We start from the raw sequence: 26586 nt of genomic DNA, 5'->3' as shown, positions 1-26586 counted from the left end.
AAAATGCCTGCCACATCCAATGATTCTGAAATTCAATGTACATAAGCAGGTCAATGAAACTGAATGAACTGGTTTCTAACAAATCTGGTTGTTCAAAAAGATTATTTATATGTTGGATTCTGCTTAGGAAACCCACACAATACACATTAGTTAAGTCATTTTTATTTTCATCTGTTAAAGACAATGTTATTTTAGTCTAAATACCTAGTGTGTGTTGCATTCAGAATTAAATGTATACATGAAAAACTAGACTGATGAATTCATATATGATGAATTCCATGCAATCCAAAAGTATATACCCTAAAGACAGGCATAAGCATCTCGGATCGTTAGTGCTAAAGATACCATAGTTAATAATCGAGTCAGGTGACCATTCTATCAGATACTCAGGATTGATGAATTTTGCCCCAAATTTATCACTACTTACTGGAAGACACAGGATTGGCAGCTTGATTGTCTGATTTCAGTTCACTGGTATTTCCACAACACTAAAGGATTGAGAATGTTACATTGTGATCTGATAAGTGTGGTCTTAGCCTTTAATATTACCTTACCGCCCTTTGATGATAGTTGAGCTCTGGATAAAAATGAATCATCTTTAAAAAAAAAAAAAAGAAAAAAAGAAAGAAAGAATTCTGTAACTTGGATTAAACAGGCACTGACCTGAATAAGCAATAAACTTCCATGAGCAATTCTAACCTATTATATTTGATGTCGTATTTACTTTGATGTAAATGCAATACATATTTTATAATCAAGGATCTCTCCTCATATTTTCCTGTTAAAGAAATGGAGCTTTAGGGGTATCCAATTACCTAAAAGTTATACACCTATTCAAAAAAGGTAGCTGGGAATAAATATACATTGCTGATTTCTATTTTTATCTTCTTGCATTTGCTTACATCTGAAAATCAGTGCCGCCAGATTAAATGGTTTGCAAATAAGCTGTTCTCTTGTAATAAAAATTAGCATAAACTCAAAGTTAATTCATCACTTCCAGCATTGAAAGACCCAAATGAGGGTGATAAAAGCAGATGCCTGGCATATGGCAACAGATGGGTCACAACACTTAAAAAGAGCTACTGGGAATAGGATGATTCACTCTTCTCAATTCTTATCACATAAGGTAAAAAGGTTGGAGAACGAAACAGTCAAAACAATATAGACCTAATTAGGTCCTAATTTTCTGATAGTTTTTAAGTGCCTATTAAATTACAGGACTTGCAATTTGCTAGTAAGTTTCAGGTCCTTGTACTGTCTATAAAAATCATGTAGAAAATTCCATAATAGAAAGAGTCAAGCAAATACAGTAGGAACCTACAATACCCACCGGCAAAATATGGCTGCTAGTGGCAAGAATTATTGGAGCAGATGGTACATGATGAATTCATCAGGATATGTCCCAACACCCAGTTTCATAATCATACCAGGTTTTTTCCTACTATTTTTGCTCACATGACACCTTATTCTAACATTACACTAAAAATGTCATCTGTGAATCATTTACAAGTTTTGTAATTATGCATGATTTTCATCGTAAATTAGAAATAGTAATAATGATGCTTATGATAAAAGTTTGATATTCTTTTATCCATTTGGAGTTGGTTTCATAAATACAATTCACAAACTCTGATAGAAAAAAAAGTGTATTCATGCAGGTTACACTAAACAGATGGATTTTAGTGGATATAGCTGTTTGCCACATAAGTAGGAAAGATGATGTCAAGTCACATTTTCCTTTGAGTGTGAGTTTTCTCAATAAGACTGTGTTTGGATCGATTTGACATCTATTAAGGAAAATATATAGTTCTTACTCAACTAAAATCCCTAAAAATTTCCTGAATTTAACATAAAACTCAAAACCTTATCTTAAATTGTAATACAGGAAAAAAAAAAAGACAAGGTCACCACAATAAAAGCTTAAACTCACTTAAACTATCATTAGAATTTGAGATTATTCTCTACTAACTAAAATCCTGGTGAATGCAGCTTAAAAAATATAATCTATGTTTTATGTAGGCTCCTCTAAAAGTAGTGGGGGGAAAAAAAGAGCCTGTTTTCCTTCCCCACTGTCTATCTCCTCATCGAGAAATGGAAGTTTTGCAATCAGCTGAAACTTGGCGTGGGTCCCTTGGAGCCCTCCATATGTGCTGCTTTTATAAATTAATCAGGGTGTGACTCCCATTGCCACTCCTCAGTAGTAGCAATGGCAACTTTTTAAGCTGGTTTTGCAATGACCAGAATTCACTGCTCAGGAGGTAGGGTAAAGAACAGGTAGAGGTGCTATATGGAATTCTGGAAAATAAGCATAGTACCCATCAGTAAAGCCTTCCGGTTGGAAGCAGAAATGGGCAGAGCCCTGGTAGCAGTGCCATTTCAAGGCAGTGTGGGTTTTTGTTGCTGGCCATGCATGTGCTGTTTTGCTTTTTTTTCTTACCATTTTTGTAATCCCACATAGAAATTTAAACCCATTGACTTGTTAACTTCCACGGTGACAGCAAAGAATACCAACCATGGCATAAATGACCAGAGCTAGCCTTTAATATAGCACTAGTTCCAGATACCATGAGAAGTACCCTATAGGTGTTTTTTTGCACTTAATCTTCATAAAAGTTCTAAATGGTAAATACTATTATCTTCAAATTGCAATGCAGAGAGGATCTGTAACTTGCCAACGTTACATGATTAGGAAATGATAGAGCTAGGATTCACACTTCGATCTCTCTGACCCTGAAGCCCACGTGCTTACCTGCTTCCTTTCCCCTCCACAAGAACTCAAAAACACAGCAGTCACGCACCCCTTTAAAGAAAACAAACTAGGGGCACCTAGGTGGCTCAGTCAGTTAAGCATGGACTCTTGGTTTCGGCTCAGGTCATGATCTCACAGTTTGTGGGTTCGAGCCCCGCCTGGGGCTCGGCACCGAAAAGCACGGAACCTGCTTGGGACTTCTCTCTCCCTCTCTCTCTCTGCTCCTCCCCAACTTGCTCTCTCTCTCTCTCTCTCTCTCTCTCTCTCAAAACATAAATAAAAGTTTAAAAAAACTAATGAATCTACCCAAATACTTTGTCTGACAAAAGAAAAAGATTTCAAGGGTTGGAAAATCATGTTGCAAAAGGAAAGACACGTAGTCCTCCAACTTAGAAATTATTAAGGAAATAACCTGAAATATTATAACATCACAACAAAAGTATAAGAAACAAGCTATCCAGTACTAGGGGAATGTGCATAAAAGGGACTATTTCTCATACAATACAAATTACATTTAGGAAAATCATACAGGAAAAGGTTTATGATACAATGTCAAGCAAAAAATACCACAAAAAGTAAGATATAAGGTATATATTCTAGCCTCAACAATGCAAAGGAAAAATTACAGAAGAAAAATACTTCAATAAAATAAGACTAAAGTGTTATAATAACAGCCTCAGAGTAACGTAATCATATTTTTGTCTCCCTTCCTTATATTTTATGTACTTTCATTCAAGAGTACTATCATTTAAGAGTATACATGGCATTTTAATCAGAAAAATCTTGGGGCGCCTGGGTGGCGCAGTCAGTTAAGTGTCCGACTTCAGCCAGGTCACGATCTCGCGGTCCGTGAGTTCGAGCCCCGCGTCAGGCTCTGGGCTGATGGCTCAGAGCCTGGAGCCTGTTTCCTATTCTGTGTCTCCCTCTCTCTCTGCCCCTCCCCCGTTCATGCTCTGTCTCTCTCTGTCCCCAAAATAAATAAACGTTGAAAAAAAAAATTTAAAAAAAAAAGAAAAATCTTTAATTACACAATAATTCAGTCATAAACAGAATTATATAAATAACTAATCATGGATAAATGTCATTTGGATGATTAAAACATTTAATTATTTTATTTAGAAAATGTCACCGTACTAATAAAGCCTACTTAAATTTATTGAGGGCATATTTTGTAATCAATAAAATCTGTGTAAATATGGAACTATATGTGATAGGAATAAAACAAACATTTTTGAAATATGTATATCCTGTGCAAGTATAATCCCTCTTTCCTTGTTCCAAAAATATTTTTATCATTTTTTATTTTGTTGCAGACTTTCATTCCTAGGCAATCAGTGAACTTTCAGTGAGCTTTCTTGTTTATAAGTACTTCAGAAGTACAACATACTTTAAGGAGCCCATAATATAAAACACATGGAAACTATTTAGTTGTCATGAAGAGGATTGTTAGAAAAACAAAAACAAAACAGAACAAAAAACTATCGTAAGTATACAAAAATATAGCAGCTTTTATTTATTAAAATAATAACTATAATGGGTCCTATGGCCTATGAAACCATACTCAAATTTCTCAGCCTAGTATTCCCATTAACTGGGATCATTTTACCTTTTCTATCTTCTTTTCATTAACTTTATTAGAGTTATTCATTCACAGTATCCATGAATTTTCAGTACAGTAGCCCCAAATTTGCTCAAGCTATTACCTTTACCTGTTGTTAACCCCTCTCTAATCATGCCTTTGGAGGTCACTTCCTAAGTAGCTTTGTTAATGTATTCTTTGAATACTGAGCTCTTACACTCTGCTAAATTCTAGAGAGGAAATATCTGGACACGGTTCTACCTATGAAAGAACATATAGTCTAGTGAGGGATATCAACGTAAAAAAAATAAAAAATAAAACAAAATACTATGCCATCAGTGGGACAGAAGGGTAGAAAGTTAGAGCTAAATGGGTATGTCACCCAGGGGTGGGAGAGGAAGAAAGATACAGGCAAAAAGAATACCATGTATGAATGTCAAAAGCCAGTAATAGATACAAGGCACATCTGAGGAACTGAGATGGGGCTGGGTTCGCACATCAGGATGTAAATGGCCCGTTCCTAGGCGCAGTATTAAGTGGTTGTAATAAAATTTGTTTCTTATAGAAATTAATTTTTTTTAAGGTTATGGATCTTTGGGATTAAGCCAGAACTCTCATACCATGGAGACGAAATATTGCTGTTTTAGTAGTAACCTCATGCCTCCTTTACCTGATTAATTGGTCAATAACCTGAAATCCACGTCTTCAACTTCATGTGCATTTTTTCTGGAGCTTACACAGGAATGGGATATAGAAGAGTCTTAAAATTATGTGTCATTTTTACTTGATTCCTATGAAAGAAACATTTCTAGAAGCAGAGATGGCGAACACGTCCAGGGTGGACAGTTACACAGTCAAATGATATGTAGCTGAGAGTTTCCATCTGTCTGTAAGGCCCAACAAGGAGTGAAGATTTGGAAGTACTTATATTTATTCATCATCATTGTTTAATTCGAGCAACAAAGATTTTTGACCGGGGCAAAATTAATTGCATGTGTGTGGTCAAGAGATGGCATGTAGATTCTTGTTGGACTCATTTTCAAGTGTGTGAATCAGTGTGACATTCTTAGCTTGTACTTATTTTATTTGTTCTCAAAAGAGTTAGAACACTTGAGCAGCACCAAATTCTGCTTACAAAAAGGCACTGGGTTATTTTCATGTAGAGAATAAGTTTTTCAAGTTATATGATCCTACTGCACAAAATCAAGTCAATGTAAAAAAAAAAAATTAAAAGTGTTTTTCTCCTTAAAGAATTTTGGGTGAAATCCAAATAGAATCAATTTGTCTTAAGACTGAAAGCAAACAAGAACAACCTAACACTTAATGTTATGAAGTTGCTGAACATTCCCAGTAATCATGTCTGGGCTTTTGGGATTAAAGTTTAGCTGGAAATGCATTTCCTCTATTTATAGTGGCTGCTCCATGGTACTCTGGACAACCAGTTTGGAAAGTGGGAAATCTGCCCTTGTCTTTATCTACTATGAATCACTTGGTCTCTTTATCTCCACTTCCAACTCAGCAATGTGAGCATTTGATAGTGCTCCTAGGAGACCCAATTAATGGTTAAGGTTTTGAATAAAACAGTATATAGGCTCTAATGATAATCGTTTCAACCCACTTGCTTGTGAATGCCAGTAAGATAAGATGGCTATGCTGTGATTATTTAAAAGGCTCCAACATAGAAAGCAGTATCCATTTATGAGCTCAGCCTTATTATTTATTTACTGACTTCTAATCACCATATTCTGAGCTTATTTTATTTATTAATTAAGTCAAAATGTTTGGGCAGCTCCATTGTGTGCGGGCACCGCCCTTTAGAGCATGTTGGTTTTCCGTATGTTTCGTGCCAAGTAAAGATATGGTTCACTAAAACGATTGCTTTGTATCATGACTGGAAGGAACACTGTTCGAAGAAGCTTTTTCACTGTGTTGTTGAAACTGCTCTTTAAAGTCACAGTATGGGGGCGCCTGGGTGGCTCAGTCGGTTGAGCATCCGGCTTCAGCTCAGGTCATGATCTCGCAGTCTGTGAGTTCGAGCCCCACGTCGGGCTCTGGGCTGACGGCTCAGAGCCTGGAGCCTGCTTCGGATTCTGTGTCTCCCTCTCTCTCTGCCCCTCCCCCACTCATGCTCTGTCTCTCTCTGTCTCAGAAATAAATAAACATTAAAGTCACAGTATGGATCAGTAGACTACATGACAATCATTAAGATCTTCTCAAAATTCCTGATCTTATCATATAGGAATCCATGTAAGATTTCAAATTCAACAGAGTAGAAGTAGTCAGTTGCTTCACCGAGTGAGTTTCCCATCTTCCATGAAATTAATCTCTTTAAATCCCACTTATAAATGTTAATTATAACATGGTTGGAGGAGGGCAATTAAAAAGTACTGTCATTTCATAACCAAACAAGTCCGAAAACTGCTTAGCAGGACATACAGGATGTTCATCAGTCTAACTCTCCTCCAAAGTACAGATTAAGTCCCTGGACATCAAATACGTATGCTGATAAGAATCAGTTTGATTAACTGACAACCCAAAGAAATCATACCCAAACTGATATCTAAGGAAACAGTTTCATTTTTATATTGAGCACACTGTGTGCAGAATCTAGATTTTATTTCTCCATGGCACTAGATTAACCTTCTAGCAGGATGTACGTTGGTAGACACAGTGGTAATTTATATAATTTCCTACGCTATTAATGGATGGTGATTGGAAGGAGGGGATTCAGATAGAGCGGGGGAAATTCAACATCCGTTTCTAAGTCCTTAAATTTGTTCCCTATGAAAACAGCATGTAATCTGAATTCATCATCACGAGCCCAATGTCTACCAAAATAAACCTTGTCACACACTGGTTCATTCCCCCCCCCCACCCCTGACGAAAACACAAATATAGAGAGGATCATTAATCTCTTAGTTACCCTGACTTTCTTCTCACGTATTTATTCTGGCATTTCCAAACTAATTTTTTAAACTTCTAAGTAAGGAATAATTGGAACCAGGACTACATTACAAAGAAAACACAAAAATAAATTTTAAAAATAAAGTAATACACTCAAAGTTAAGAGGCAGAATACCAAAGTTAAAATTCTATTTCGTTTCACTGGGGTTGTCTGGGCCATTTCCTGGCAAGCCCTGAATATAGCCAGATTAAAGGAAAACAAGTGGGTATTTTCAAGAGTTAACTCAACATATGGATTTTACTGTTAAATATAATTTCCAAAAAGAGTTTGTCTGAGTTTTTAAAACTAAATTTCATATGGGTCACGGTAATAGGATCGCTTGATTCATTACTTCTTTGACCAAGTAACTAGAATATGAGGCAGAAGGCTAGTGTAATAGTCATATGTATTGGGTAAATACTATATTCTAGCAAATATTACTATAAACACTGTATTGAACCGTATATAGCAAATGCTATATTCATTGTGTTATTATTGTAGCTTCATAGCTCCAGGACTGAGGACGGTATAGCAAATGCTTTGTAAACAATGGTGTAGAGTGCAAGGTAATGACTCACAGGAGAAATATCTTATTAGACCAAAATGCCCAAATATTATTTTCCTTTTCCTGTGTCCTTTTCCTTCTTTTTCCTTACTTTAAAAAAAAAAAACAAAAAAAAACTGGCTCTCAAATCCTTACTTCCATACAGTTTAAGTTGTAGAAGGTAATAGTGTTGTTACTGTATTCAATATTTAAAACGTATTTACTGAATACCATGTAGAGTCCAAAATCTTCCACTTATTATTTGATATCTTCATCTGAATCAGGAGCTCTGGCTGACAGATGATTTTGTGAGGGCAGAATTTCTAGCATCAAGTCAATAAGAAAGTGAGAAATTGAGGGCATGCTCTTCTAATTGCCCCTACTACCCTTCAGGTAGACCCAATTCTATTATTTAACTGAATGCTAGCCTCAGGCAGCTTTCTGATTGATGCTGAGTGGCCACTTACAGGGCTCTGTTGAAAAATATTCTTAGGACTTGTCTGAACTCAGCAGTAATGTAAGTCATTAATTATGACCGCAATGTACTCAGGAGGGAGGAAGGATACCACTTAGGTCTTGCTAACTGATCTTGATTTTGAGAAATGGTCACTGAAGTATTTAGAAGTAAAGTAATATCACGTCTGCAACTTTTAAGGTAAGGATGTTTAAGAATATGTGTGTAGAGAGAGAGAGAAAAGGGAGGGGAAGGGAAGAAGGAAAGGGAGGAAGAGAGTACATGAGAGGACACTGATACCATTCATCACCATCTCACAAAAAATTAAGATATGGGGGGATCTGGGTGAGGGGTATATAGTAATTTTTGTAGCTTTTGTGCAAAGTCTACAATGATTTTAAATTATAAAGTTTTGGGGTACCTGGGTGGCTCAGTTGGTTAAGTGTCCAACTTCTGCTCAGGTCATGATCTCACAGTTCGTGGGTTTGAGCCCCGTGTCCAGCTCCGTGCTGACAGCTCAAAGCCTATAGCCTGCTTTGGATTCTGTGTCTCCTTCTTTCTCTGCCCCTCCCCCACTTGTGCTCTGTCTCTCTCTCTCTCAAAAATAAATAAACACTTAAAAATAAATAAATAAAATTCAAAGTTCAAAAATAAATGCCTGCCCCATATTTGGAATTCCTCCTGTGGGAGATATAAATAAGAAAGACCAAGATTAAAAGCAGGAAAAGCCCATTATAGCAAGAAGGTAGTCAAACTAATATTTTTGGGGAGAGGATGTTAAAAGTTCACATAGGGACAAAAAACAAAAAACAAAAACGGAAGGAAACCCATCCAATTGCTGCTTTAGAGGCAGTACAGGAATATTTGGTAGCCATTTTTTATCTTTTGATTCTAGTTCCAAATTAAAAACAGAAAAATGGGTTGATTCCTTGAAATTCCTCTCAATTCTAGAATCTTAGAAAAGCACTCAAGAAACCTAGTCTTCCTCATCTTGTTCCTGCAGCTTACCCACCTGGACGTGTATACCCATCTAGACAAGTATCGCAAACACCTCAGACATGAGTCACACTGTACTCATCAGTTTTCAAGTCTATACCGAGGGCTGTGTCAGGCATGGTCAGAGACTTCATGCCCTCGTGATTAATGCTACCCATGTATGGATTTAGGCTGTCAAATTAAATGATCATTATTTTCAACCAACGCCACAGAAACCATACCATACATTAGTATATTATATACTAGTATATATACTAGGCATGGAATACTAGACTACAATGTTACTAGAATGTTTTCCTTTTCTTTAAAGTTCTTTCTTTTCACTCCAAAACTTCAAAAGCTCACTCCAAGCAGGAAAAGAGGATGACAAAAATCTAAGATATGTACATTCTTTGTTTACTTATCAGAGAAGAAAAACAACTCTTTGCAGTTTTAGGTTCAGCTACTACTCCTGGGAATAATGTTTCCTGAGACCCACAATATCTAAGGATAGAGCAGGTCTTGCAACCAAGAGGAAATTTTGCTGTACCACCTCTAAGCAGGCAGAAACGTTCTTTTTCTCTCTCCCTTTCTTTCTCTCTCCCTTCTTTTCTTTCTCCCTCTCACTCTCTCCCTCTCGGTCTCTTTCTCTCTTCCCCTCTTCCCCCCCTCCCTCTCTTCCTCCTTCTCTCCTCCTTCTTTCTCCCTCCTTCCTTCTTTCTCCTTTTCTTTCTTTCTTTCTTTCTTTCTTTCTTTCTTTCTTTCTTTCTCTTTCTTTCTTTCTTTCTTTCTTTCTTTCTTTCTTTCTCCTTTTCTTTCTTTTCTTTTCTTTTCTTTTCTTTTCTTTTCTTTCATCACAATAACAGATTGGAGAAAAGTTATTTTATTCTTTTTTTAACCAAGGACCTACATTCCTTGTGACTGGGTTTGGCTGGTGGGATACAGAGGACGGACTGAGGTTCTATGTTCCAATCCAAAAAGGAAATGTTGCTAATGTGTTCCAAACACAAAAATTAGAAGCAGGCCTAAAGTGTACTTTAATTCACACATTTAACAAATGGGGGTCCCTAAATACTTGGCTGGCCATTAAGGAATACAAGGATTGATTAGTCACAGCCTCTGCTCACATGATTATAGTGAGGAGGGAAAAAGATAATGAGCAATATTATTAACAAAGCTGGAATATACAGCCTAATTTTAGGAAAATAACAAATGAAGTCACGTATACAGAATTTTGTCAAGACTTTCACTCTGTGGAAATCTTTAGCCCCAGAGACTTATAAATATACTTTATTTTTATAAAAATATTTAAATTTTTTAAAAATATTTATTTTTGAGAGGGAGGGAGAGAGAGAGAGAGGGGGAGAGAGAGAGAGAGAGAGAGAGACAGAGAGAGAGACGGAGTGAAAGCGGGAGGAGGGACAGAGAGAGAGGGAGACACAGAATCTAAAGCAGGCTCCGGGCTCTGACGCAGAGCTTCAACTCACAAACCGTGAGTTCATCACCTGAGCCGAAGTCAGATGCTTAACCGACTGAGCCACCCAGGTCCCCCTATTTTCATAAACATATTTTAAATAATAACGTGCTTTCACTATGGGAAGATTTTTGTCAATGCACGATATTTAGTCCACCATTAAATTATTAAGTGTTATAGTGTGACCAAAATCACTGATCCATGTGATTAAATTAAGTTCTACTTGGTGGCTCCTTGTATATTATTTCCTGACAATTTTGTCATCAGATTTAAAAATGGAAGAAGCCTAGAGTATGGTTTCAGATTCTCGCCTGTGGTTCTTGTGAAATCCTAAAAAGGTTTCTGTCTATAATCAATTATTTCTAATCCTTTTCTGCATTCTGGGCAAGAACTAATTTCCTCTCTATGTGAACATCTATCTGAGTGCTAATATATTCTACCCACCTATTTCTGGCAAGAGGCATAACGTTCCCATTAGCTCATATGGAGAGACTGTGGAATGCTTTGCAAGTATTTCTGAGAGTAGCTGTCAATTCCATTACCTTCTTAATGTGGACTTGTCCATGATTTGAATCAGCCACTACGACTAAAATCCTGAGGAGGCATTTGGTTGTTAATTTACGTTGCTCTACAGAGGGGATGTTCCAGAGTTTGAAGTGGCCAGTTCTCCCTTGGGCACTAATCATTTCAGGTATCATTTCTGTGCAGGGACGCCTAATGCCAAATTTAGCAACTCAGATGTGGTACATGCAAGACAAGAAGTTATTTTATATATTGCCATGTCCCTTCTTCTATGAAATGGAAGAAAAGGAAGAAAGAGAAAGGTGAATAGCAGGAAAAATTCTAGTCTCATCCTTTCCTATAAGCATCAAAAGAGTTAAGTCATTGGTTAAGTTAAGACCAAAAGAGTTAAGTTTGGTCATTTGGAAGGACCAAAAAAGAAAAAAAAAAAAATCAATGCTTAATAAGTGCCTACTATTTGGCAGGCAGAATCCCAGCTACTTTACATAATATTAAACTCATTAGGTGCTTAAAACCATAGCACTGCTTAAAACCATAGCACTTGAATCAGCTCTACCGTATTCTAGAGCCCATACTCTTTGATTTTTATTTTTTTAAAAACTCTATCTACCTATAATTTTTTTCTTATCAAAATACAATATATACTTGGTGTGGAGAAACTGGATAAAACAAAAGAACTCGGGGCGCCTGGGTGGCTCAGTCGGTTAAGCGGCCGACTTCGGCTCAGGTCATGATCTCGCGGTCCGTGAGTTCGAGCCCCGCGTTGGGCTCTGTGCTGACAGCTCAGAGGCTGGAGCCTGTTTCAGATTCTGTGTCTCCCTCTCTCTGACCCTCCCCCGTTCATGCTCTGTCTCTCTCTGTCTCAAAAATAAATAAACGTTAAAAAAATATATTTAAAACAAAAGAACTCAACAGAGAAACAAAAACAGACACCCATAAACCCATTTTATGATACCACGGTTAACACTGGAATGGTATTTCATTTCAGCCTTTTACTCTATACATGAATATATCCATAACCACTTTCTCTCTTCCATAAACAATTCTGCAGCACAGTTTTAATAGCTACATAAAGTCCTATCACACACACATAAATAACCTACTGTCGTTTATCATTCAGATTACTCCAGTTTTTTCAGTCACACAGAATACCAAATATATAAACTAAATTTTTGAACAAATTCATTATTGTTTCCTTGGGGTAAATTTCTATATTTCTCCTAAGTATCACTGGCATCAGAACTGCTATGTCAAGGAGATTCTCTTTTCTGCTTTTTCTTTTAGTACAGCGTCAAGGTTACCTCTCACGGTTTCTTCAGTGCACACTCCCAGAAGCAGTACAGGACGGCACCCATTTCTCTCCATCCTCAGCAATGCGCTGCACTGCTGTTCTCTTCTCATTTTGCAAGAAAGGCAAGAAAGTCCTTTATTTTAGCCACAGACACACAAACCTATGAGAAACTCACTGACCTTTTGTTGCACTTCGTACCTGAAAATGCTTTCATCTTAAATTATAAATCCACAGCTGGAGGCTCACACGCTGGAAAATTCCTCCCTGTGGTGAATGATCATAGAGGGTGCTTTTGATGAGCAACCGGAAGGGCCGATTAACAAATATAAATGGACAGAAGTGTCTGGAAATGGAATGGTCGGCCTTGGGAGCCAATGAAGTTCTCATCCCTGAGGTCGTTCAAGCAAAGAATGCATGATGACTGGTTAGGGTGATAGTATGGAATTGGTCTAGATGAACTCGGATGTTTCTTCCCACCCTAGGGTTTTATGATGCTCTACTCTACTTCTAGAGATTATTGACTCTGTTTCTTTACCTCATCAACTGCAATCTTTGTATACAAATAGAGTGACTCTTTCTAACTTCTGTCCTTGACAGTAATTTATCCAAAGTGGCCACATTGTAAATTGTGCTTTGAAGCAAAGTGTGTATATGAACATACGCACATCATATGTTATATATACACACATCAAATGTACGTCATATATGATATAGACCAGAGTATTTGCTATATCTAGAAATCTAGCTGCAACATGAGCTCCAAAGAGTCTCAATTTTAAAATTATACATACATCTTTCCAAATAGGTACCTATAATTATAGCTAAAGGTAAAAACAAAAAACAAAAAACTACAGGTATGCTTGCATATGTTCAGAAAAATTTTAGGACACACAGAATATTATTCATAGTAGTTATCTCTAGGGAGTGAGAATTGGGAAAAGGGATGCGGGGAACTTATATTTTCCACTTCAGGTCCTATTATACAGTTTGCATGTTTAGTATCATTTTAATAAGTTTTACATTTTATGAAATTTAGAGAAAACCTGGAAACAGTTAATTTCATACCAATCAAAAGTCAATAGTAGCTATTTATGATTAAAATCTCAGCAAAGGAACTATAGGCAGATCTCTGAATTTAGCAGCCTTGAAAATTGGACTTCATCAGCATGAGGAGAGACATTTCCTTCTCAATTTTGATCTCATGCTTTGTTTGGTTAGTAATAAAACAACAATGATAGAGACAACTTTTGCAAAAGAAAAAAATCAGGGAACCTATTAGAATAATAGCCTATGCCAGCAATCAGAGTTGTAACCGACATAGCTCACTGTTTGGGATGCTGGTGTTACATTTTTGTGAATTTACTCATGGTGGGTATGAATACGACAACAATTTTATTCTGCCCGTCAAATATATGGAAAGTCAAAGACTTAATTCTAGCTCACTTCAGGTGTCCTAATTTAAACACAGAGGAAAAAAGAGAACATTCCATAATTGTAATTAAAAATAGATAACGCTGATGATTTTGTAGCTCACACACATTATCTAGCGAATTTGTTAAATTAAAAACTATTCTACAAAAGCAACACTACGCTGATAGTAGAGGGGTGGGGACATGCCTGTGAATGTGATGGAAGGGAAGTGATTATCCTATGAAAATCTGAAATCAATCATAAGACATCACAGGTCAGGTCGAGAACTCTCACCCCTAAAGACAGTCCAATGTGGCTATCTCCAGATTGACAGGATTAACAAACATTGTGAATCATAAAATGTATCAGAATTATAGGCTGAGCTGTAATGGCCATGCTGGCAGACCCAATCAAAAAGGGTCCTGTCCTGAAATTGCCAAATGAAGCCCTGGGTCCAGCAGTGCCAGGTCATAATCAAATTCCTATTTCACTCATGCCCTGATTCCTTGCTTGCCCAGTCTTCTAGCTTTCCACTGCATAGACCTGCAGAGAGAGGGATGATTAGTCAGTGACATATTATAGTTTTAGTTTTAAACATCACTTGCTTGCAAGAGTCAATTTGAAAGATATCAATCATTTCTTTAATTGAGAACTCAAATATTCCGATTATGTCTAATCTCTTGGAATATCACGAACATTCCAATGTCTGACAAAAATCGAAGATATTTTTGAGCCATGAAGACTGAAGGCACTTGAAACCCGTGGGTTGCCCTTCTGCCTTCTCCATGCGGCATGGATCGCTTTATGACTGTTAGCCTTTAGATCCAAATTTTAGAGTTTGTATTTATATTATTATCACCAGGAAAAAACTCAATAAGAAGATTAGGTTAACATGGTATGTGAGGGGCACCTGGGTGGCTCCATTGGTTAAGCAACTCTTGATTTCAGCCCTGGTCATGATCTCACGATTTGTGAGATCAAGCCCCAAGTCGGGCTCTATGCTGAGAGCATGGGGCCTGCTTGGGATTCTCTCTCTCCCTCTCTGTCTCTGCCCCTCCCCCACTCATTCTCTCTCTCTCCCTCTCTCTCTCTGCCCCTCCCCCACTCATTCTCTCTCTCTCCCTCTCTCTCTCTCCAAATAGGTATTTTTTAAAAAAGCGGTATGTGATTGAAGATGAGTACATTCCAATTGGAAGACTTTGTTATTTCTTGAATCGAAGACTAGTCTAAGTCTGATTTCTAAGAGCAGAATTTACTTTGTAAAAGACCTGTTACAAGTTGGATAATCAGTTATTATGAAAAGTGAAGTAACTACTTTTCCTTCTGATTAGTAATTAATTAGGTTGCTTATAAAAGTGAAGGAATAAGATAAAGATTAACCAGGTAAACATTTCTTTTTTTAAAATTTTTCATTTCTTTCTTTTGAGTGAGAGAGAGCAAGCGCAGGGGGAGGGACAGCGAGAGATGGACAGAGAGAATCACAAACAGGCTCCACTCTGTCAGCACGGAGCCCAATACGGGGCTCGATCTCATAACCGATCGTTAGATCGTGACTTAAGCCAAAATCAGAAGTCAGACACTTAACCTACTAAGTCGTCCAGGTGTCTCCTAGGTAAAAATTCCTTAAGATGTCAGGAATCTGTTTATATTACCTAACATCCCACAGTGCCTACCTCAAAAGTGGGTGAGGAGTGAGAAAGAAATGCCATAATACATCAAACCTGTTTAGAATGCTAACTGGCATACCGTAACCCTCCAATAAATGTCAGGTAATATAATAAAATATTATTATGTAAAATAAGGAAAACAAAATCCAATCCACACACACCAAATTTATGTAAGCATATATGTACCATTTATATGCTGGCAAAGATACAGAAAAAGACCTGAGAGGATTCACACCAAACTGTCAGCAGATGAGTGATTCCCTTGGGGTGTGGAGTAATAAGGAGGAGGTGTGGTGTCTGGGGGAAGGTAAAAGGGCACTTTTTTTTCTTTTTATAATATATTTCTGGAAGCCTTATAATGAGAAAACAGATGTTAACTTCTAAAAAGAAAGCAATAACATTTTCAAAGGAATACCAAAAGATCCATTGGTGGCTATGATGAAATTTCTCTAAAAATGTTCATTGGTAATAAACGGGCATTCTCCATGGTACACAGACACAGTAGGGTTTGGGAGTGAATTGAATCCAGCCTATAACCAGGCTCACAGAGGTTCTTGTTTGAATGGAAGGCTGGGAAACCACTTACAGTGACTTAGTGAAATGATTTCACCTCCCCCCACCCCAGCCCCAGAAACAATAGTTTTCCTCTCTGTAAAAGGAACATAATAATAGCTATGTATGAAAATCTAGCTCAATGTTTATCCCCTTTTTAAAAAATGAATTGGGGCGCCTGGGTGGTTGAGTCAGTAAAGCGTCCGACTTTGGCTCAGGTCGTGATCTTGCAGACTGAGTTCGAGCTCCACGTTGGGTTCTGTGCTGACAGCTCAGAGCCTAGAGCCTGCTTCAGATTCTGTGTCTCTCTCTCTCTCTCTGCCTCTCTCTCTCTCTCTCTCTGTCTCTCTCAAGAATAAATAAAAAACATTTAAAAATGAATTATTCAGGTTTTATTTTTAAGTCTTAGACTGAGGTGTTTGAAATGTATGTTTGAAAACATAACCTTGTTTCTTGTGAATTCTATCACTACAATTTACATTGGGCTCCATCTGGATCAGTGCGGTTCAGCCACCCAACGTGGGAAGTCCCAGAACAGTGCTGTGCAACTGGTACCACCACAGAAACATAGGATCACAGAGCTCCTGTCAGAAGAACGGCGATTCGAAGGTGCTGCTGCTCAAATGGACACAAGATGGTGTCACAATTCCCGGTTTTCTGGTTCTTCCTAGTGGGTTACCTAAGATCCAACTTCATCCTGAACAGAATCTCTCAGAGAACCAAAATGCGACCAGTTGGAAGCGTTTAAAAGTGTAGGTCATGAACACTGTTGAGTTCCACTCCTGAGCTCTGGTCTTGAACTGGTCCAGAGAATCCTTCCCTAGCAGCATTTGTGGAGTGGGAGAAGGTATTTATGAAGATATTGGTGACAGGAAGGGTACAGTTGCTGGGAACCAGGTGACTTTTGGATATGTTCATCCAAGTCTTGGATCCAAGTCATCCAAGTCTGACACAGGGATGGTCTATGGATGTTACTCGTGAGAGGGAGCCCACAGTAAATAAACACATAGTTTCACATGTTTAAAGTTTTAAAAATCTGGAAGAGTATATCATCTCGGGTGTCAACATGGGCATCAAGAAATTCTGAAGCATGAGAAGTAACAGCACAATCATGGTTTAAAGCTCAGATTCTGACCGTGACCTAGCTCGTCTCTTTACTGTGTAGGCGGTCTTGAGCATTAACAATTATCTGCAACGCTTTACCTACAATGTAGATATGAAAATTATATTTAGTTAAGATTATTATAAGGTTTCACTGGGATGATACATATAAAATGCATGGTGCTTTGCCCATTAGAAAGCTTTTGTTGTCAACGAACCAAATACTAGTCTCTGTTCTCAGACTTCCTAGGCTCACCCCAAAATTAGGTTCTTACAGCTCCTTAGCCTAGGCTACCCATACACTGCAGAGGGCTTAGTTCACAGCACGTGCTTCATAAATGTTGAGTCTGAAATCAAAATCGACATTTCAGTCGGACTGAAGCTAGGGAAAGGCCTCACGTACTCCTTTTTCACTTCTAGATAGAAATATAGTGTCTCCTTGGAACGTGTGACGCGGGAGGTGCTGTGATAGTCAAGCAGAGGAGATGCTTAAACTTTAATCCGTCCCCAAACCACACTGCCCATCTGCAGCTACTTGTAGAAGATCAACAGAACAGCCGTGTCATTGACATACGACCTCTTACTGCCATCGTCCTTACTGTTTTGAATGCCTATGTAATTGTTGATTTTCTTGTATTAGTTCATTGAATTCTTACAATGCCTACATAGAGATTTTTTTTTCCCTATGTTAACAAGAAAGCGGAATCCTTGAGTGGTTATATAACCTTCTCAATGTCATGCACAAAGCCAAAACCAGAAGGAGAGCCACTGAGGGCAAGACAGGCCTTCCGTCTGGGAAGATGGGCTAAGAGTCTCCAGAGGGAGAGGGTACAGGGCCTTGGCAGCCGGCTGGGCTCTCCTGGTTTGTATCTCGACTTGCTCTAGACTTGGCCAGAATCCCAGCTTGTCTAGGTCCAAACCCATGAAGATTCCACCAAACCAGAAGCCTACCACTTGAGTAGTGAAGAATAACCTTTAAAGAAAAATAAAAGGAACATCCTTCAAAGAAAAAAAAAAAAAAAACACACCACAAGAATGTAACAAGTACTCAGGGACTCCAGAGACTCCAGCCATAAATCCCCATTTCAGAAGCAGTATTTAAAAAACCAGAAATCCGGCGCCTGGGTGGCTCAGCCGGTTAAGCATCCGAGTTCGACTCAGGTCACGATCTCATGTTTCGTGAGATCAAGCCCTGCATCTGCCTCTGTGCTGACAGCTCAGAGCCTGGAGCCTGCTTCAGGTTCTGTGTCTCCCTCTCTCTCTCTCTCTCTGCCGCTCCCCCGCTCAGACTCTGTCTCTCAAAAATAAGTAAACATTAAAAAAAAAAGTGACAAATTCTTTTAATTGTGACTTATTAACTACAAAATGGAAAGCTAAATATATGGGTTTTGTGCTGTCATGGAAATGAACATAATATGTCTTAAAAAAAATCTCACAATATTTGTGGTCTCTCACAGTATCGGGGCAGTATGGTTGTGCAACCTGAGTGCAATGGAAAGGAATTCTCTTTGGTCAGAAAGTGTTCTTCAAGTATGTGCCAGTAATGCAACATACATTCCTAGGTACAGGGCAGGGCTCCATCAGGTTTTGGAAATGTCACTGTTTGCAGGGTAGGTATAAATTCTCTAAATTGTGTCTATGTGTTTCTAGCAGAATGACATGAGTGCCTTTGTGTTCACTTCTGTCAATTTTCGAGCCACTGTGTAAGGAAACATGTTTCAACAAGATTTGTTTGTCAGGTTTAGGTAACTATAATGACACTCCATGTGCATAATCGCAGAAGAAGCCACTGTTAGGAATCAGATTTCCTCATCTCCTTGATGTCTTTGTCCCTAATATTAAGCCCCTTACTTCGTATCATTATCAGCAATTTCAATTCCTTGCCCGGGGCGCAGTCAGAAATCTCCTCACTTTACCTGATAGCCTGATCTCTGCTATGGCATCGGGCACCTGCTGACATGGTAGTTTTCGATCTTTCTCTGGCCAAATGATACTCCCATTTTATCTTTTCCACTAACTTGTGACCTCATCCAGGAAGGAGCCTTCCACTGTACAGATTCTCAATTACATGCATAAGGGTTTTTGCTTAAACTTTTGTCTAACTTTAAAAAATAGCTAAGTGATAAAATAGGAAAAATATTGTTGAAACTGTGAAGTTATGAAAGACGACTAAATTATAGAACAAGTGATCTATAGATCAACATGTACGGAACAAGAAATCTCCTAGCCTACTTTGAAGCATATCCTAAGCAACTGCCAAGTTAATTTAATGAATTTTTTTTTCGAGAGAATATAAGATAACCGTTTATTACAAAGTCAGCAAGCCATTGAACAGGGCGGGGGGGGGGGGATTAGAAAAGATCCATGAGAGAAAGTATCAAAAACCAAATATAAGTCTACCACTCTTAAAATCGTTGACATTTTGATTTATGTTCTGCTAATAATCATGTACGCATTTGTCTGAGTATACGTGTGTTTGTGTCTAGTCCTGGGTATTGCCTCAAAACTTTATTAAAGCAAGATTTGAGGAACTTGGTGGGGTACTTGAAGGTTTTAATAACAAGAAAGGATAAGTAACTAGCTTGAGATTGTTTATTCTATTTGCTGTATTACACAGCTGTTATGCAAACAAACCCCAAAAATATAGAAATTAGAACATAGTATTTCCATGGCAGTTTTCATGATGGCATTGTATCATGTGAAGATTAGCAGTCATCTTGACATAACCCAGAACTGACTGGAACCAGAATGTGGCAACATAGGTTTTGACAGAGATTATTTACATATATTAGAAAAACACTTTTTCTTTCTCTGAAAACAAATACATAAACATTAAAAAAAAAATAAATACAACGCTCTGAACAGAAAAGTAGTGAACACATACTGGGCAGACTTTGTACAAGAGGCCTGACATCTCTTTCCAATCTCGTTATAAATTTCCGAGGTATATCTCTGTGTTTGTTTATTGTATTGGTAAATTTCCTGATCTCTAAATTTAAAATAAAAATACTTCACATACTGGGAAAATCTGTCTCAAATAAGAGAGAAGGAAATGATCCACAAAAGCATAAAAGGAGGTGAGAGAAGCTACATAAAACCATGTGTATGTAAAGAACTTTGTGTTCAGACTACCCCCCTTCAAGTCTATGCTATATTGTGTCAATGGTATACACATCCATCTAACAGGAAAAGGAGGGAGGCTTAACTCCTGGAAGTCTCTAGAAAGGTCTGGGCATGGCTCAGGTGTCTCTTAGGGAGAGAGTTCCAAGGGCAGGCCCAACGCCTGGTAATTCCAGGCAATCCAGAAGAACAATGTGTGAACTAAAAGTAATAAACATGAAATGTGGGGTCATGCTTAATACCAAGGAGGTTAACTCAGTGCACATAGTATAGGGCAGAAAAGCACATAAGAAATCACAATTAAGAAGTCATATTCCACTCTGTCCCTAACTTCTCCACATGGGGATGTGGGGAGGAGACAGGCAGAACAGCAGAACACCTGCTCAGTGTTTATAACAAACCTGCCAAGTTGACACAAAAAACAAATCTGTTGCTTCCCAGATATGCTGAAGCTGGGGTTTTTACCACCCAAAAGAGTTATGTAAAATGGGGGAAAAGGGTCTCACTGGCAGGGGAATATACTGTCCCAATCTTTTCTCTAAACTCCCGAGGCTAATGTTATTTTCTTTGTGGAGCACAAATTTGAACACAAAACATCTGTCTGGGGTAAATTCTGTGGATCCTGATGTGAAACATAGAAAATATAACAAATACTCAATGTAGCAATCTGCTGCTGAGAGTATTGTGGTTTCTGTTTGCTTTTTAAAAACGTATTTATCAATACACCCTGATCATACACAGCAAGTTCTGGTTTGGGGAAAACACAGTTTTACTGTACTTATGGTATTTTCATTAAGAACAACAGATAAGTCTAGAAAGTGTCCTTGGTTGAAAATAACCAGATCCCCGCCCCCCCTGGAGTTCTTCAACACACTTGGCTTAATTTACTACAAATAATAAATGGCAAATGAGTGCAAGAGATTTGAGAGCCCTAAGTAGACAAGCTCTTGTATTTTCAGCACCCATTTACCCACAGTAAATGCTTAGTACTTTTTGAAGAAGTAAGATATATAACCTGTGTGTTAGACAGTGAAACATGAACAGAATAATAATTTGCAATATACATGATGCATGAATATATATGCCTATACATGTATAGGTGTGTGTTTGTGTGTGTGTGTGTGTGTGTGTAATTTGCTTTCAACATCTGAACACTCCAAGTAGGAAGAAAATAGAACATAAAACTACAGTTATTAGGTAGACCAACTTTAAAGATCTTAAGATAGGTTTTTAGAGTATGTATCCTAGGACCTTTATGTAGAGAACACGGTGTGAAAATTCTGAACACAGGGCATGATCTCTGAAGACTGGCTTTTTACCCTTATATATTCGCCAAGATTACTTTATGCTGTGGAATTTATTACCTCTTGAGTGTTCCAAATGCAGAAAGAGAGGAACCAGGGGAAACACCTCTGGTTACTTTTTAATGCAAAGCCCTGGGAGACAGGATCCTTTAGGTGGAAAATCCTTGCCATCCTCCTGGTTGACTGCGACCACTGTGGCAACTTCCCTCCGCTCCAAGCTGGTAGAAAATGCTGTTGCTTTGTCATTTTCTTCAAACGATTTAGGAAGGAATTATTTCCTCCAACCAGTTCACTGGATAAATAAACTGAGGTTCACAGAGGCCAAGTGTCTGGCCCCAGAGCTCAGGGCCACTAAAGTTTGTCCGTTTAAGAACATCCGGAATGACAAGTATTTTCAGACCCTGTACTAGTCTCATTGTCTTACTCTTAAGGTAATGTTTGCAAGCATCACAGAAAACAATTGCGGATTGAAGACTGGGGGTGGGGGGTGGGGGTAGGGGGAGAGGGTAGGAAGTGGTCGTTAGCAAATCCCTGGGCCTGGGGATCACCTGCTCCCTAGGATCAAAACAGTGAAACAAGCTATTCCTAAGGACATCAAGGACGAGTGGGCCATTGTTTTCAGAGCCAGCTGTGGAGAATCAGCTGAACGGTGGCCTTGGAACAGCTGCGGCTGCCGCACCACTGGGCGGGGGCGGTAGTGGGTGCAAGAGTGAGCCAGGAACGAGCGCCGGCGGAGCCCCTGCCTCGCCGCCTCTCGGCAAACCAGGAAGTCCTTTTTGCTGTGGGTGCAAAGGATGGAGCCACCTTTCGAACCGACAGTCTGAACGGCACGCAGCAGCCCCCAGACTGGCTTAGTAACTGCAAACCCTCGGCGGGCAGGGTGCCCGGGAGGCCGCGGACCGGCAGCTACGCGGTCAGGGGCTGCAGCACGGAGTCGGCGCTATCACAGAGTACACAGAGCAAAGCAGGCTCTGCCGTCTTAGCAAACCCTGGCCGAGCAAAGTCCGGGGTAAACAAGCCTCCAGACGCGCGCCCCCCGCGCGCTCCTCTGCCCCCCGGATTGCCCGCGCGCCCTGCACTCAGCTCTGCAGCGTCCGCCGCCCTCTCCCCGCGCCCCCCTTCCTCCGATCGCCCCACCTTCCGGCGGGGCCCTCATTCCCACAGCTGGCGCGCCGCACTCACCATCTCTCGCCTGAGGAAGTGCAGCTTGGTTTCCAGCCTCTCCAGGGCGCTGCAGTGGCTACGACGTGGGGAGCCAGAGGTTGGAGAGGACGAGGAGGACGACGACAGGGAGGGGGGGAGGCTGCAGCTGCTGCTGCTGCTGCTACTGCAGCCGCCGCCGCCGCCGCTCCCCCCGCAGGGGTCCCTGTCCCTTTCCAGGGGAACCGGCTCCTCCCCACGGAGCGAGCGCACTAGGCTCTCGGGTACTTTGCGCCCTAGCTTCAGCTCGATGTCTCTGAGGTCTGGCAGCGGGCCGTCTTCCATGACTTTTCAAGAACGAGGATAATGGTAATGAAACGCAGCGGAGGAGAGGCGGCCGCGGCTTCCGAGGCTGCGGCGAAATGAACCGACCCCTCCCGGCGCCCGGGTCTCTATCCTCGGCGGCGGATGGAGTGCACCGTCCGCTCCATAACCGCTTGCGCTGTTACCAACCCTGAAATCCGCACAGGACGAGGCGGGTCGCAGCCGCAGTTTCCCGGGTGCCGTGGCTCCCCCGACACTTACTAAGATTTTAGAGATCGCTTCATCCTCTTCCCTTTTGGCCACCTCACTGCAAAGTTGAGTCAATTGATATTGCAGAGAGGAGAAAATCCGAGTATTACAAGCCCAAAGAAGTGAGAGGGAAAACGAAGTCTGGTTTTTGGCGTTATGGGGGGAAAATTCACATGATAAAACTGTCCGTTCACATCTCTGCCTCATTCACTGATTGCCCATCTGGTACCACGCGACACAAAGTAAGATGTGGCCACACTCCGGGGTCGTTTCATTTTCCAGCCATATGTCTCCAAGCTTTCGGAATATCCTGGATTGGCAGAAATAATCCCTGGTCAGTGAAAGAGGAGGTCGGTCGTGTGCATGGCCGCGTGAAAGAGGTGGTTAGCTTAGCGGGAGTTTAACGGCTTTCTCCTTGCAGCAGAAATTCCCTTCTTCTCATTTAGGCAGTTTGGTCCCAGTCATTGTGTTCTTCTGAGCCTTGGAAACTTTAAACTCCGCTGGCAGGTGGACCAAACCACGGCCAACCCTTGTACCGTATATCCCAGGCAAGAAGAGCAATAGAAATGTTCCCAGCCCTGCTGTTAGTAGGAGTTTCAGCGAACTGCTTTAGGTCGAAGTACCTCATAGGCGTGTTAGGTCGCCTGGTAGCCAGAACCTTTAAAACAGTTAACAGAGGTCGGAGGGAGAAGAATGAGTTGAAATGCACCGTCCTTCCCCGCCCCCGATCTTCCCATACAGCAAAAGTCTACCTTTAGAAAGAAGCCTTTTCTACTTGTACGCTGGTAAAAAGTGAAACTGTTTCACCATAAGTTCAGTGAGAATGCCCGGCCAAAGTGAATTACCTTACCAAATGTTACAGTATTTCACTGCCGGAAGTGAAGACTTACGTAGCCAGAATAATTTAGATGAGTGCGGAGGTAGGGGTGGATTTTAAAAGGCTGAAGTTGCTGAGACACTTTTAATCGGGGAGAAAAAAAGTACTGAACAGAGCTAGTGAAACGTTGTGTTTGATAATTTAGCTATATTTTTCAACTACTCAGAAGATACCCAAAGCGTATAATCTATTTATAAGATACTACCCAGTAAATTGCCATGGGCTACGTGGATTATAGGTTGGACTCAATATCGAGTTTGTGTGAATGATCTTCAATTAGAGGATACTCTTTCCAATTCAGTAGGCTAATTTGGGGGTTCCTTTGGAATATTTGAAAATATGGGCTCCTCTATTTGGGGGGACAAATAATTACTTGTGTTCTTGGTCCTTCGTGGGCTCCATTCCCAAACATCGCTCGGGTTTTATACTTGGCACGAAGGCAGATCCCATCTCAGAGTTTGTTCTTTTGTAGAGCCTCATCTAGGAGTGATAAGGATAGACAACACAGGCCTTCAGAATGAAATAGTTCACGCCACGGAGAAAATTGCTAAAGTTCTCTTATCAGCATACCAGAAATTGGTGTGTTAGTTCTCACTCTTAAAAATGAATGAAGAAAACAGTTGTAAATTTAGTGGCCCCTTTTAAAGTTGGAACAACCATTCACGGAATCAAAGGAGAACAATGCTAAATCTCAACTCACTGATAAAGCAACGTGCTTTGCCCTGAATTTGGAAAACCACAAACTCATCAGATAAGAACCGCACTGGGATGGACATACAATCCAGGAACGTTTGCACTTCCCTCAAGAGCAGTTTGTGCCTTGTTGTTGCTGTTGTTGTTGTTTTCAAACCCTCACAAAGTTCAGCACAGGGTGGGCCCAGAGGAATAGCTTTACAAACGCAATAGTTTAGCTTGTACTTGGTCAATAAAAAAGTGTATTGTCAAATTATCAGTGTAACTGTACAAAAAACAACACCTCCTTTGCTGTGAGTTACGGACAGTAAAACTGGTATTTGATACTGAGGTTGATAACTCAGAAATAGAAAACTTGTGTGTATGTATGTATGTATGTATGTATGTTTTCATTTTGAATGTCTGCAGAGAAACCTCTGAAAGTAAAAATAAGCCCTGTATGTGTCCGGCTTCAGCTTGTATGACTTCTTTAGATAGAAGATAACCTAGCATGCCCTTAAGGATCTGGGTAGTCAGCTTTTTGTTCTCAGTAGCTGTACCACCGGAGGGTGGGAGAAGAAATGAAAACACTAATTTGGAACGTTACTGCCAGATACTGGAGGAAACTAGAATTGAAAGTTTGGTAAGGTCTGATAAAATATGAAAGACGGTAGGTCCAGTTTACAGCTAGATGAAAACCCTCCAAGGCAAAGAAGGACCAGAGTCTGATAACTCACAAAGGCATGCTATGCTTTTCTTGTAATTTATGAAACATAAATGTTTCCTATAGTTTACGAAACGTGAAATGTCTCTCTATAGTCATCCTTCTTTTTGGTTCTTGTTTACAAAATAAATCTGGCCTCGTTAAGAAAAAAACCTGTATGTAAAGTGATACTTTGTGCTAGTGGAATATACAACAAAGGTAAAAATTTTAAGAAAAGCTTAGTTATGTTGAGCCTTTCCAGCTTTCTCAGTTTAATGGTTGATAACATTTTAGTTTAAAATAGAGACATTCTGGGGGCGCCTGGGTGGCTCAGTCTGTTAAGACTCTTGATTTCCACTCCGGTCATGAATTCACCCTTTGTGAGTTTGAGCCCTGTGCCCCCAGGCTCTGCACTGACAGCGTGGAACCTGCTTGGGATTCTCTGTCTCCCTCTCTCTCTGCCCCCCCCACCCCCTCATCCCCCAAGCGAGTACGTGCACTCCCTCCCCAAAACAAATAAATACTTTAAAAAGTAAAAAAATAAAATAAAATAGACACATTCTGAATGCCAAAATGCTAATTTTCAAAACATATTAGAATCCCAGGACCCTTACTAGGCTTCTTACAGGTTGTGTTAACTTTTATGTGGTCTGGTATGAGGACATTCCTTACCCAAAAAGTTCAAAACAAAAAAAAAAAAAAAAGGGTTTTTAAAAACAAAACAAAACAAAACAAAACAAAACATACAAACAAAACCTTTGGGTCTTGAGAATATTTTTTGTTTGCAAGATTCTCCTATCGTTAAAAAAAAAAAAAGCATGAGACATTGAACCACTTGCTAACCTTGTATGTTAGCCCTGTGGATTCATTGCACATCTTGATCTGGGGAATCAGCTGTTGAGAACTGGCAGTGGTGGGTCTAAGATGGGAATCTG

General features: G+C 39.7%; 1 protein-coding gene across 1 annotated transcript in view; it reads right to left on the bottom strand.

Moving 5' to 3' along the window:
- Positions 1 to 23255, bottom strand: part of LURAP1L (leucine rich adaptor protein 1 like) — a 51737-nt gene extending 28482 nt beyond the window's left edge. Inside the window, exon 1 of the mRNA XM_047097960.1 lies at positions 22869 to 23255. Coding sequence (XP_046953916.1) covers positions 22869 to 23171 — 303 coding nt within the window. The 5' untranslated portion in view covers positions 23172 to 23255. The remainder of the gene's footprint in view (positions 1 to 22868) is intronic.
- Between the last annotated feature and the right edge of the window lie 3331 nt (positions 23256 to 26586).

The sequence above is a fragment of the Lynx rufus genome, unplaced genomic scaffold, assembly GCF_022079265.1.
Source record: "Lynx rufus isolate CCGP_SWC_20201006 ecotype Redwood Valley unplaced genomic scaffold, mLynRuf1.p SCAF_10, whole genome shotgun sequence".
Classification (NCBI taxonomy): domain Eukaryota; kingdom Metazoa; phylum Chordata; class Mammalia; order Carnivora; family Felidae; genus Lynx; species Lynx rufus.
This window is presented reverse-complemented; position numbering and strand designations above follow the sequence as displayed.